This window comes from Taeniopygia guttata, chromosome 1 (assembly GCF_048771995.1).
Source record: "Taeniopygia guttata chromosome 1, bTaeGut7.mat, whole genome shotgun sequence".
In the NCBI taxonomy this organism is placed as follows: Eukaryota; Metazoa; Chordata; class Aves; order Passeriformes; family Estrildidae; genus Taeniopygia; species Taeniopygia guttata.
The window spans coordinates 65,999,363-66,012,493 of record NC_133024.1 but is presented as its reverse complement, the minus strand read 5'-3'; the positions used below and the strand labels follow the sequence as shown (position 1 = coordinate 66,012,493).

The window sequence follows — 13,131 nt, the reverse complement described above, 5'->3', positions numbered from 1 at the left end:
ATGTGAAATTATTCAGTGTTTCATGGTAGTTGCTGGATTCTGCATACTGGCAGAAGCTAGCCTCTAAACACTTGATGTTTCCATTGGCAAAACCAAGTTATCCCTCCCTGACTTTGAGACTTTTCTTTAAATAGCTGTGAAAAAAGTATTCTTTACCAGGGTAAGTTACTTACTCTTTACCAGGGTAAGGAGTACAGATTGCTGCTCTTAACAGTCAAGATGTCTATTAAGTGTTTTTTCAAGTTTGTGTCTTAAATTTTAACTCAAATATGACATAGATAGAGAATATATACAGGGCACAGGAATTTAACGCCAAGGTCATGGGTTCAGTCACCGTATGGTTCATTCACTGGACTTGTTGATCCTTGTGGGTCCCTTCGGACTCAGAATATTCTGTGAATTATAGGAATATATAAAGATGAAAATGTGTTTTGCTTTTTGATCCAGTAACATTTTCTTAGTAAATATAAACTGTTTAGCCTATTTCACAGTATTTAATGGATGTAAGCTCGATTAAGAAAATGTTTTCAAAGGACAAAATGCGATTGCGTATAGAAGAAGCAGCTCAAACTTTGACTAAAGGCGTAATTTTTATTTGCTGTAATACATGCTTGAGACTTTCAGTGAAAAGTTGCTGTCTAGTGAGAGTGTGTCTGGTTATCTTTCAGTATTTAAATGATGTTTTGCAGTCCTGACAGACATATGTTTGTACCAGCAAAAAGTAGTTGGGGAAAAATACTGTGTGATTAAATTAAAGATTATTTTTACAATGAGGCTTATGATGTGATTTGACATTTTGGTATAAATTTTTTTTTCAGATTCAGGCCATCAAGATGATGGTTCGATGGTTGCTAGGAATGAAGAACAACCACAGCAAGTCAGGTACTTCTACGCTGAGATTGCTAACAACAATATTACACAGTGATGGAGATTTAACAGAGCAGGGGAAAATAAGGTATGTAACAGATGGTAATATTTTCATGTCTGTGATGATGGAGTGGGGGGAAAGTTTTAATTGAAGTAGTGTGTAAACTATTCTGCTATACTGCTTAACAATTTATACATTTTATTTCATAAGATGTGATAGTAAGCTTGGCTGGTTCCTACGTAAGTTTGCTGAGTCTCAGGTTTTGTAACACTGTACACACAGCTGAATTTTAGGCTTAATATTCTTGCTTTTATTTATCCCTTCAATAGGTCATTACTCATATAGCAGGAATAAACTGTGCAACTTCCTCCTTCCCACTGAAAATTGGTTTTAATTTTTTATGCAGCTTGCTGTTCCTGGTGTACCAATTGCTGTGTATGCCAAATGCTGATAGGTGGGCTTTCTAATAAAGAATAATAGTGTGTTGTATAAACCAGGTGGAAGTACTTAGTACACAGGACACTTCTGTTTGGAGGCAGACCTTGAGGTCTCTAGAAGTAAAAGCAAGAAGGAAATGTGTAAACAGGATTAAATCTCTAAATAATTTGCCTTTTAGGTGACTGTTAGACAATATATTTTTCTGGGTATCTTCTTAATCCTTTGTGGTAGGAATAGTGACAAGTTGTCAGTTGCTATTTCCTGCTAAACACTGAAAATTTATGTCTACAAAAGCCATTAAGGGCTTGGGTAGATTGTGCCAGTATGCTTAAAAAGGTTCTGATTTTCAGGCAGAGCTAATGTTATACAGTAGTTATGCAGATAGAACCATACTGTGTGCACAAAATTGCAAACCTGAAAGCTGTCTAGTATATTATCTTTGTAGCAACTGTAGTCTGTCCTAAAGTTATTTGTAAACAATTGTTTTATAGTTTTAAGTTCTGTAATGTGACTATTCATGGCAATTGCCAGGGAGTTGAGTGGCAGTAATTTAGCTTTTCAGCATGACTACTTGGAGCACATGGTTGGCTTATGCAGTAGTTACTGAATAGATTGGTTCTGTGGACCCTGTGTGTTTTCATGTTTGGAATGATGATTCCTTACTGTAAATGTTTCAGAGCAGAGATTTAATTTTCCCACTCCTTTACTACTCAAAAAGTAATTATACAAAGTAGAAACTTTATACAATGATGTGATCAGTTCTCCATTTTTAAATAAAGTTAATGGAGGGCTAGGGAGGGATCCTTTCAGGGTAGGGAGAAAGCTGCAGTGACATGTGATGTTGCTGTGGAGGTAACCCTTCGACCCCAGAGCTTGGAGCTCTGCCTGGGGATGGTTGTTGAGCCAATGGAGAGCTTATGGGTGAAGTTTGAAGAGCAGATTGCTCTGGGAAACATCCTGGTGAGTGTCTGCTGTGGGGCCCCTGACCTGGAAGAGGATGAGGCCTTTAAACAGCTGAAAACAACTTAATGTATGCAGTCCTTGGCATTTGTGGGAAAATTCAACCTCTCTGATATCTGCTGCAAGAGCAACACAGCAGTGCATAACAATCCAGAGCAGCATCAATGACAACTTTTGACACAACTAGTAGAGGACGTAATGAGAAGAGGCTCTCTGCTGGATCTCATACTTGCCAGCAAAGAGGGGCTTACTGGGGATGTGAAGGTTGAAGGCAGCCTTGGCTATAATGACCCTACGATGGTGAAGTTCAACATCCTGAGGGCAAAAAAGGGGTCAGAAGGAAGATTGGACTGGACTTCAGAAGAACAGTCTTGGGTCTCTACAAGACTGTGCTTGTAGGATCCAGTGGATAAGGCCTGGAGGGAAGAGGGGCCTAAGAAAGCCGATTACCTAGTAATCAGAAATCACCCCTCAGTACTCAAGAGTAATCACAGCATAAAAGCAGATGGATACTTCAGCAAACTGTACCTGGATGAGCAAGGTGCTCCTGGCAAAATTCAAACACAAAAAGAGGGCTTGAGAACAGCCCTGCAGAGTAGTACTTGGGGATAATGGTGGATGGAAGTGTGGACATGAGCTGACAATGTGTGCTTACATTCCAGAAAGCCAGCTGTGTTCGGGGCCACATCAAAAGAAGCGTGACTAGCAGGTCTAGGGATTTGATTCTGCCTCTTCAGCTCACTCTGGGGGTGAGACCCTATGCAAAGTACTGCATCCACCTCTTCGGTTCTCAGCACAGGAAGCACATGGACCTGGTGGAGCGTGTTCAGAGAAGGGTCTGAAAAACAATCAGAGGGCTGGAGCACTTTCATGAGGACAGGCTCCTCATGAAATGAGGAGTGAAAGGCTCTTCATAAAATGAGGGAATTGGAGTTCTTCAGCCTGGAGAAGGGTCTAGGAAGACCTTATTGTGGTCTGTCATTACTTAAAGGGAACCTGTAGTTCTTCCTTCTAACCTGTAGTTAGAAGGAAGATGTTTTTGTATGGTAAGGGTGATGAAACACTGAAACAGGATGCCCAGGGAGGTAATAGCTGCTCCATCCCTGGAAACATTCAAGGTCAAGTTGGACAGGCCTCCAAGTACCTGCTTATTGCAGGGGGCTGGACTAGATGAACTTTAACTGTCCTTTCTGGCCCCAACTATTCTATGGTTGCATGAGGTATACAGAAGGAGGAAGCAGAGATGGGTAATCTGGCAGGAATACAGGGAACACCATCTGAGATACAGTTAGGAAAGCCAAATCCCAACTGGGATAAAATCTAGTGAGAAGTGACAAAGGTACCAGAAGAGCTTTTCTAAGTAAGTGACAAAAGGAAGACTAGGTAAAATGTGCACCCACTGCTGACTGAGGCAAGAGCCCTGTTGACAGGACATGTAATAATTATTTTGTGATTCTCACTGTTGCTTTTCAGGAAAGTTCCAAACTGGTAGAAGGGTTAGTCTATTGTCTCTGTGTAAGTAGTACTGCTTACATTAACAATTATTCTCAAAACCTGAAGCAGAGGAGATGATATTTCAGGCCTGTTAGTTCTGCATGGAACTTGCTGACACTTCCTGACCTTTGTTCTTCACCCATTGAGTGCAATATGGATGTCTTCTTTCTGACAATGCTTACTGTGTCCCTTCTGTGCAAACCTGATACTGCTCCTTCTGACTTGGAGCAGGCTTTGAAAAGAGTAAAATTGTCCATTCAGTACAGAACATAACCTTTTAGATTGTACTTGTTGTGAGGTCATTTTGTGTGAGTCAGTTTTATTGTTCATGGCTTGCACTTGTCTTTTAAACAGTGTTTAACGATCTGCTAAACATAATTGAATTAAGTGAAAGTGGCAGGGCTCAGGAGCCTTTGATGCTGTTGAGGCTATCAGTCATGTTGTAATTTTCTCAGTGTTGTTGCCCATATCAACCCTAAAAGTGACTCTGCCCCTATGCCTCGTGAAATCTACACAACTTTACCTTTCAGTGACAGTGTAAGGGATATTTTTTTTTTTTTTTACTTCAAAGCATTGTTCAGCCTGGAGTGTCAGGTGAAGGCAAGGTCCCATTTGGACAACAAATCCCTTCTCTTGCTCATCCTTCACACTTTGAAGTAGTAGGATTGATGACTTTCTTGAGTTGCTTTTAAATTAACAACTGATTTCTTCAAGATGTTAATCATGTGTAGGTTAAATTCACCAGTCTTGTATTTTTTTAATATCTAATTTTATCAATAAACAGTATCTCAACTGTCCTTTCAAAGTCTTTCTTTTTAATTTTATAAGTCATAAATAGTCCTAAAAAATTCAAGATTTATACAAATTTTCTGTTTGTGGTTAGGTAGAACAGCTAGGTTTAATCTTGCATATCTTTGTAGTAGGATTTTGATTTTAGTCTATACTAAGCATAAAATAAGACTATTTATGTATCAGAGGATGCTAGAAGTTGCTTAAGGTATTGATATTAGATATGAAGTTGAATTGAGATTTTCTTGAAATGCCATTGCATTTTTTCACAAACTAGTGCTCACCAAGAGAAAAATTATTAAAAACCTTTTGGAGTTTAGAATATCATAGTTCTGTGCTATAGAAAATTTGCCACACATCTGATAAACAACATTTGCAGTGGTTGCTGAAAGGATAAAAGGGCATTTTGCTATTGTCTTAAAATAAAATTCACTTAGTAATGTATTACAGTGTTTAATTAATCTTAATTTATGTTGGCCTGAAGCATGGATTTTGAGCTAGAAGAGTTTGGCAACTTTGGGGAGTAGAAATGGGCTGGCTACTTCTTTGGAAGGACTCTCCTGCTGAAGGGGGACCAGCAAGCTGAACAGAAGTATCTTACTGCTAGATGTGGTCTCTGAGGGGCAGTATGGCCTGTCCTGGCCCTAATGCACAGCTAGATCTGTTTCACACCTATGTGGAACTCTTAGGAAGTTTGATGGAAAATTTTTATTGCCAGGTTGGGACCAGGTAATGGTAATTTTCATGGTACCACATTTTACAGCCTATTCCCACTTATTTTGGGTTTGAAATTGCTTCTGCTAGCGTGGGGGCGGCTAACTTCCTGGAAACTTCTTTCCTTTGAAGTACTTGTTTTTCCAGTGATGCAAACTTTATTAGATTTAGTGAAGTTAAATAATTACATATTTTTTTAACTAATTAACCTTCACAATCCATGTGCTTGTTTTTCAGTAAACCTGACATGTCTCGCTTGAGGCTGGCTGCAGGGAATGCTATTGTGAAGTTGGCACAAGAACCTTGTTACCACGAAATCATCACCTTAGAACAATATCAGCTGTGTGCACTAGCCATAAATGTAAGGAAATTTGTTGGGAGTTGTGGGTTATCAGCAGATGTATGAGTATATAGTTGTTTGTTCAGTATGTTATTTCTGTGAATCTGGTTTTATGCAAAATATTCACCCTTGGCATGAAATTATTTCTCCATTACATAATCCTGAAAACTCACTGTGGATGAGAATTAGATCTGTAGTACTGGGCTGTCCATTGGGGGAATATGTAGAGTAGTCAAATGTTAGAATACTGAGAAACTAAGAAATGCAGTATGCATTTAAGTAATATCCCAGCTGCATTATAACATTACTAGAAGTTAAAATGAGATGATGTAAAGTATGTTGAACTGTGGTGAAAACAGTCACCTTGGTTTCTCAGTACTTGGGTACAATACATTTGGAATGCAGAGGTCTGCAAAAATAATTAACATCTTTCAAATATTAGAAGAAATAGGAAAGTATTCCTTAGCAGATGCTGAAATTTTCATTCTTAACTTCTGCCTGTGAACACATAGTAAGGAAATAACTCTCAAATTGTAGGTAGAGGTATAGGGACCCTCTCTATATCTGGCTTATAGGCTTAGCAAATTGTACAGAAATGGATTCATACCCCAAGAGTAAAGTGGTCATGAAGAGACTTCTGTTGGTGTTATTTGTGTAGCTCCTGGTATTCTCCTGGCTTTCCAGAAGTCAAGAAATCCTCTGAAATGCCATTTTAGATCTTAATTCCTGTGTCCAGCTAAAAGCTGTGACCCATTTTAAATATAAGAAGACAATAAATTGGCATTTAATGTTAGAAAATAGAGTATGGCTCCTGTGTGGATATTGTTTACTTTTGTACAGAGTGTATTTTTTAGTTTCAAAAATTGCTTCAAGTTGGTTTCAGTTAGGCTAGAAAAATCATTCCTATACCAGACTAAGACAGTCCCTATTTTTAACTATGTTTATATGGATTTTAAGCTTTTGTGATCCTATGAAAAGGAGTCCTTACTCAGTTCCCAAATGCTGTGAAAAACAAGAGAAATGGAGCAAAGCTTTAAACTACTTAAGCAGATGAAATCTAGCAAAACTACACCAAGAATTCAGTGGTAATAACTGGATGTCTTTACACCCAAAGCAAAGTCTGATACTTTTCAGCCATCCTATTCCAAAACTGAATAGAAATGTTAGTCTTGTCCCAAAATGAGTTGTAATGATTTTTACAGTTCATAAAAAAATTAGTCGAGACAAAAATAGGTACTCAGTGTAATGACAAATAAGTTCTGTCTCTGCTCCGGAAAGGATACTCAAGCTGGATAATGTCATGCCAAACTAGCACTGCCAATGTAGTGTTTACATGTTCTGTTTTCTTGTGAACCCAGTGATCAAAATCTGTTAATTTCTTAAGTCATTTCCCTCCTGTGGCAAATCTTTATTGCAAATGTTAACCTTGTAGTTCCTATCAGAAATTTTCTTCATTGTTTTGATATTCTTATCAGTCTGTTAAGATGCAGGCCCTTTGCCCTCCACTGTCTCTCATTTTATCACTTATTTTCCAGCTATAACAATCTTTGTGGATATTCTAATAGATGTGTTGTCACCTTTTTTATGTTTAACACTTATCTTCCTTGAATTTTCAAAAGGGAATTTTGAGAGATAAGATTCTAATTAGGACATGATAGGGTTCTCAACATTTGTAAACCAGTTAGTATCACATTTTGCTGTAGCGTTATAGCATACTTTGGACCGGAACGAGCCCTTAAAGATCATCTCATTAAACTCCCTTGCTGTGATCAGGGACACCTTCCACTAGACCAGGTTGCTCAAAGTCCCATCCAACCAGGCCCTGAACATCTCCAATGATGGGGTGCTCACAAGTTTTCTGGGCAACCTGTTCCAGTGTTCTGCCACCCTCATGGTAAAAAATCTTTTCCCTATGTCCAATCTAAGCCTCACCTCTTTCAGTTTAAAACCCTTGCTCCAGAGTGGGACACAGCACTCCATGTTGGGGTCCCATGAGAGCAGAGTAGATGTCGAGAATTCCCTTTGTGACCCTGCTGGCCACTTTTCCTTCTGATGCAGCCCAGGACGGGGTTAGCTTTCTGGGCGGTGAGCTCATGTCCAGTTTTTTATCCACAAGTGACCCCAGTCCTCTGCAGAGCTGCTCTCAATCCCTTCATTCCTCAGCCTGTATGGATACAGAGAGTTGTCTGGAGCCAGGTACAGGACCTTGCCCTTGGGGCTCTTGAACCTCCTGATGTTTCTCTGGGCCCAGTCCTTAAGCCTGTCAAGGTTCCTCTGGATGGCAGCTCTTCCCTACAGTGCATCAACTGGACCGCTTGGCTTGGTGTTATCCACGGGCTTGCTGAGGGATGTTCTCAGCTCTCCTATCTGTGCAATTAACAAAGATGAACAATGCCAGTCCCAGTATTCCCCCGCTGAGCACACCAGTTAGTTACTGATCTCCATATCTCCATTTGGACATTGATTTTTTTTTTTTTTTTTTTTTTTTGACCGCAATCCTTTGGACATGGCCATCCAGCGAGTTTTTTTACCAGCTGAGTAGTCCATCTCTGAAACCCATATCGCTCCAATTTAGAGACAGCAATGCTGTGTATACCTGTGTCAAAGCCCTTATAGAAGTCCAGGTAGATGACATCAATTGCTCATCCCTTATCCATTTGCACATCACTTCATTGTAAAAGGTTAGACCAGTCAGGCATGATTTGTCCTTTGTAAAGCCGTGTTGGGTGTGTGTAATCCCCTCCCTGTGGATATCCATACACTTTGTCATTGCTTCCAGGAGAATCTGTTCCTTTGTAGTATCATTTCTGTCACTTTTCCCTCTTCATTTATTGATACTTCTTTGCCTTTTGTGACTTTCTAAGTTGTTTTCTAGAATTTAGATTGTAAGCTCTGTCAGGTCAGGAATTCTGCCTTTCATTTTCACTGCAGCTCCTAATGGATTTTGACTACTTAAAAAAAACTTTCCTAGATGTTTTTGAGGCTTTCTCCAATTTCCTTTCTCACTGTCAGTGGCGATGCTCAGATGCAGAGCAGCTGTAATAGCTTCAATAATTTTTTCACTTAAAAGTTATACTGTATCTTTTTTTTTTGAGATTTGGCATGTGCACATATGCATATATGTATGTTAGTGCTTAGAGTGGTTAGTATTATAATCCATTTCTTGATGGTAAATACTAAATACTCTGAAAGTTTATTTATTCTTAGCACTTTCAAGTCTAGCCACAAATCAGGTGACATCAAGGCCAACTCCAGTTTTGTCTTATGTAATTTACAGCAAAGATTCTCTAAGTGGGAAGATCAGAAAACAGATGAAAACCAGAAAAATCTTGCCTTTTAAGGCATGTGATGGTTGCACAGGTTCTGCTGTGGTTCTGTGCTGGAACTTTTTCTCCCCTCTGATGCTGCTGTTTTGTAATATGTAATGATTGGAGTGCAGAACACATAATTAAATTGTCATTAATTGCTGTGTGAAAGTGGCACTGGTAAACAGGGGTTTTATGATGATGAAATGCATGTAGTTTTAGTAATTTTAAAATAAGTTACATATGTGTTTGGCCAATCTTACAAGTTCTGACTTCTTTGATCTGACTTCTGATCAGCTGACTTCTTTGATCTCCAGAACAAATTTTGATGTCAGCAGAGCTTCATATTGAAAGACAGTGAAATGTAACTGAAGATAGTACTTCAGTGTTTAACAAGCTTTAAGATCAGATTTAAGACCTGATAAGCTTTGCTGTTGAAAATACAATTTAATTGTATTTAGAATAAGTCTTGTAGGTTTCATTTGTCTAAAACAGTATCAGAGCTTTTTCAGTTTTGTTAGCTCAAGGTGTTGTAATTGATGAATCAGAGCTGTGTCTGAGTGGTACATGATATTTTGCAAATATGTATTTTTTTTGCTTTTAAATGGTGAACTTTTACATGATGAACATTAAATCTAGAGGTGTAGATGTATAAAATTGGATTAATTTATGGAGTTGGTGTATGCTGTTAAAAATATCATACCTTGGTTAAGTTTTGTCCCCTTCTTCTTAGTGAGCTGGTGTAACTGAGTCAATTTAAGGTTATTCCCAATATTAAAAGATAAAGAAATTATAGTCATTCCAGTTGGCCACACAATACCATCAGTAGCAACCAACTGTATCTCCCTTGTCCTCTGAGACAAAGATGTTTCCCTGCTGCAACAGCAGCTAGGCATCTGTCTCTTCTGAGCTTCCTAAAGGCTTTAGACTTAGGTGATACTGAGGAGGAAAAGAGGGGTCTATCTTAGCCTCCTGTGGGGGTGGATTTGCTGTAAGGAGACAAGAGATGATGAGCAGATCTCATGGTTTGGGTTTGTGGGCTTGGGTTACTTCAGCTCTGGCTATAGCAGGTGTTTCAGGGTATCAGTCCATAGACAGGGAATATTGCTTGAAGCACAGAAAGGAGAAAATGGGACTTCACTGAAAAAAGTTTCTTCTGAATTTCATTTTTGATGGAGGCAGTGGGAAGATTGTTTTATCTAATACATGATCTCTTTTGATGCTATTTGCAAATTTAGCAGAGCCTGTGTTTCTAGTGGCTAGGTTTTGACTCTACCTCAGTTGACTGATAGCTGGAAACCTTCTTCAATCCTTTCTGACTTCAAAGCTGTCATTTGACTAAAATAGCTGCTTACTCCTGTTAACATTTTTTCTTTGTATTTAGAGATAAATCTTTCCTCCTGACCTTTTTTAGCAGGTTAAATGTACCAAGCTATTTTGGTGACCTTGTTTGCCTTAAGCTTTTATGCATGTTTTCTTCAAAGTCTTTTCTGCATGTGTTTCTGTTAAGCTTCCTTGTCTTGTGTTAGGAAATGGTTTGTCATGTATTAAATGGTATATGTAGGTTATTTTCATACAAAAAAAAATTTAAGTTCATGCCTTTTCTGGGAACACATTGCTTAATAAGCTGTAGAACTACAATTGCTGCCTTCGTATTGTTTTACTTCGTGTTGTTTGGCAGCTGTTAAACACAGATAATTCTCTACCATGGTCAGTTGTAGTGCATAGGTTTCCACAGCATAATGGAAATGCTTGTTACTCTCTTCAGTGTTTCACCTTATCTGGTTATCATGTTGAATTTTATTCCATTTTTAATATTAACGTCTTGATGAGAATGTGTGATATCATAGCAGCAAAATCAACAAGGTGGTGGTTACTGGTGGCTAAAATGTTTTTGTGCAGATCTTTGGCTTTACAAAGCAAGTCACTCAACTGTAAACAATTTCAGTGACTCCATGCTTTAGTACTATGCTAAATTAGGCCTTGGGTCCCGAGTGTGATATCTTCCTGCACAATTTTTGAACGTTAGCTCTTCTTCCGAGCTTAAAGGAAGCTTCAGCTGATTAATTCAATTAAATTGCTCTGAATTGGCATTTAAAAAAAAATTCTTGCAATTCCTATCTTTCAGTGGCTTCAGGGTCTGATTGATTTTAGCATATTTACCTGAGCTTCCATGATTTATTTTACAGTTTATATTGTTTTAAGAAAAGTTTACTGTTATCTTTTTTTGGTTTGCCTTTTTTTTTTTTTTTTTTTAATAGGATGAATGTTACCAAGTGAGACAAATATTTGCTCAGAAACTTCACAAAGGCCTTTCTAGACTACGGCTGCCACTAGAATATATGGCTATTTGTGCACTGTGTGCAAAAGATCCCGTGAAAGAGAGAAGAGCTCACGCTAGACAGTGCCTTGTGAAGAACATAAATGTCAGAAGGGAATATCTGAAGCAACATGCAGCAGTTAGTGGTAAGAGAATAGAAGTCACTTTTTGCTACAAGTGCTGTAGTTGAAACATAAATGTGAGTTGACTGAAAACATTGATAGTTGTCTGTTTTTATACACAGAACGACTGTAAATTTGATTTGGAGGTATCTAATGAAAAGTGAAAATTTTTTTGGTTTTCTTTTGTCCAAATTTTATTTTGATTTTTTTTTAACAGGCACTGCTGAAGTCTGAGAGTTCTGTTAAAAACTGTGCAAATGCTTATGCCTAAATATATTGGAAGTGAAGTAATTTTCCAAGGCAATTATGTGTACTATTTGAACTTAATAATGTTAATAATGTTCTAAGTGAAGTGACAATGATTAATTTTACTTCAGCAATTACTAATAAGTAACTTTAATACATAAGTGCTGTACTAAATAGACCGTCCTTGCACTGCTGTATTGAGTAGCATCTTGTGTTATTCCTGCAAAGGGCTGTATTTGTTGGCACTTCAGGATGAGTTTGTGCAATTCTTTTTTAGTGCCAGTGGTCTGATCATGAGAATGCTTTGGAAGTTATTATGGACTCATGTCAGCTCTTTTTCTTTTATTAAATCAGTCCTTTTGACTTAAAGCTACACAGTATTCTAATGCTGGTACAGGGTCATAGGAAAAAGTAGACCTTTGTGAAGAGCTGTAGCATTTTTGAATGAGAGGTTTTAAAAGTTTTATTTCTTTGAAAGATTACTGATGGTTTGACCTTTGTGAAATGAAGGGGATTTTTTTATCCTTTTAGCCTAAACCAGACCTGTTTAGTGAATTTGATCTCAGAGGTGCTGTCAGATAACTGACTTCCTTCTGTGTTTATGAATCACTTTTTGTTAGTTATGTCAGTCAGTCTTTCTCAGTCCCCTTAGACGCTGATCAGAGAATAAGTCTGCTGACAAATCTTTTTGTGTATCATTAATTAGAGTTAAAGAAAAAAGTGGTACTTTTCTCCTACTCAATAACATGTAAGAAAGAAAAAATAAATTGAACAAACACTTCTAAGTAATTTTAAGACTATCCTTCTTGAAAGTTGAAACCTCTTTTTCATTATGTAGACAGGAAGCATAAAAATTATGTGTTTGAAATAGATACTGCAAAGTTACTATCAAAAAATCTGTGGAAGAAATTAAGAGGGATCTAAGTGTGTGTTATTTTCTTTATCCAATAGGACTTCCAATTGCACCTGATAAATTATTTTCTTGCTGAAATAATTGCATGATGCCTTTGATTTGACATATGCTGTAACACATGAGGAATCTGGATTAAATACAGATTGCAGGAGTTTTTGAGGATTACAATCCTAACTTCATGCCATCCAGTCTGAGCTTTCAGCAAATAAAATGTATTGAACTCTTTGTATCCTAAAATATCCATATTGCAGCAGTTCTGCCAAAGCTAATTTCTGGAAATAACACAATATTTAAGTGTGTCTCCCTCTGCCATTCTTCCTGTTGACAATGCATTAACTGAGAGTGGTGATGATGGCAGTACCTCCTTTGGAAATCTGCATCTGTGATTATTCCAGCTATGTGTCTGAATCTATAAATGTGTGATTTTGTGATATGTTTTGTCTTGAAAACCTCATATGGGTGAGGAGGATATCTGTTGGATTTTTTGGGAGGATTTCAACTTTTGTTAAAAAGGATAAATTTCTGTTTACCCTGCCTGAGGAAGACTTTCTAAGGACTGGTACCAAACAGTAAAATGCCTTTCTTCCACACTGGCCTTTTATAGGCTGGCAGGAATTATTCT

General features: G+C 37.9%; 1 protein-coding gene across 5 annotated transcripts in view; it reads left to right on the top strand.

The window, feature by feature from the left end:
* The window catches only part of PDS5B (PDS5 cohesin associated factor B), a 99,069-nt gene that overhangs the window by 67,774 nt on the left and 18,164 nt on the right, over window positions 1-13,131 (top strand). For all 5 annotated transcript variants that reach the window (XM_030274357.4, XM_012569781.5, XM_002195422.6 and 2 more), the window contains exons 23-25: window positions 819-955; window positions 5,501-5,624; window positions 11,170-11,374. In XM_030274357.4, coding sequence (XP_030130217.3) covers window positions 819-955; window positions 5,501-5,624; window positions 11,170-11,374 — 466 coding nt within the window. The remainder of the gene's footprint in view (window positions 1-818; window positions 956-5,500; window positions 5,625-11,169; window positions 11,375-13,131) is intronic.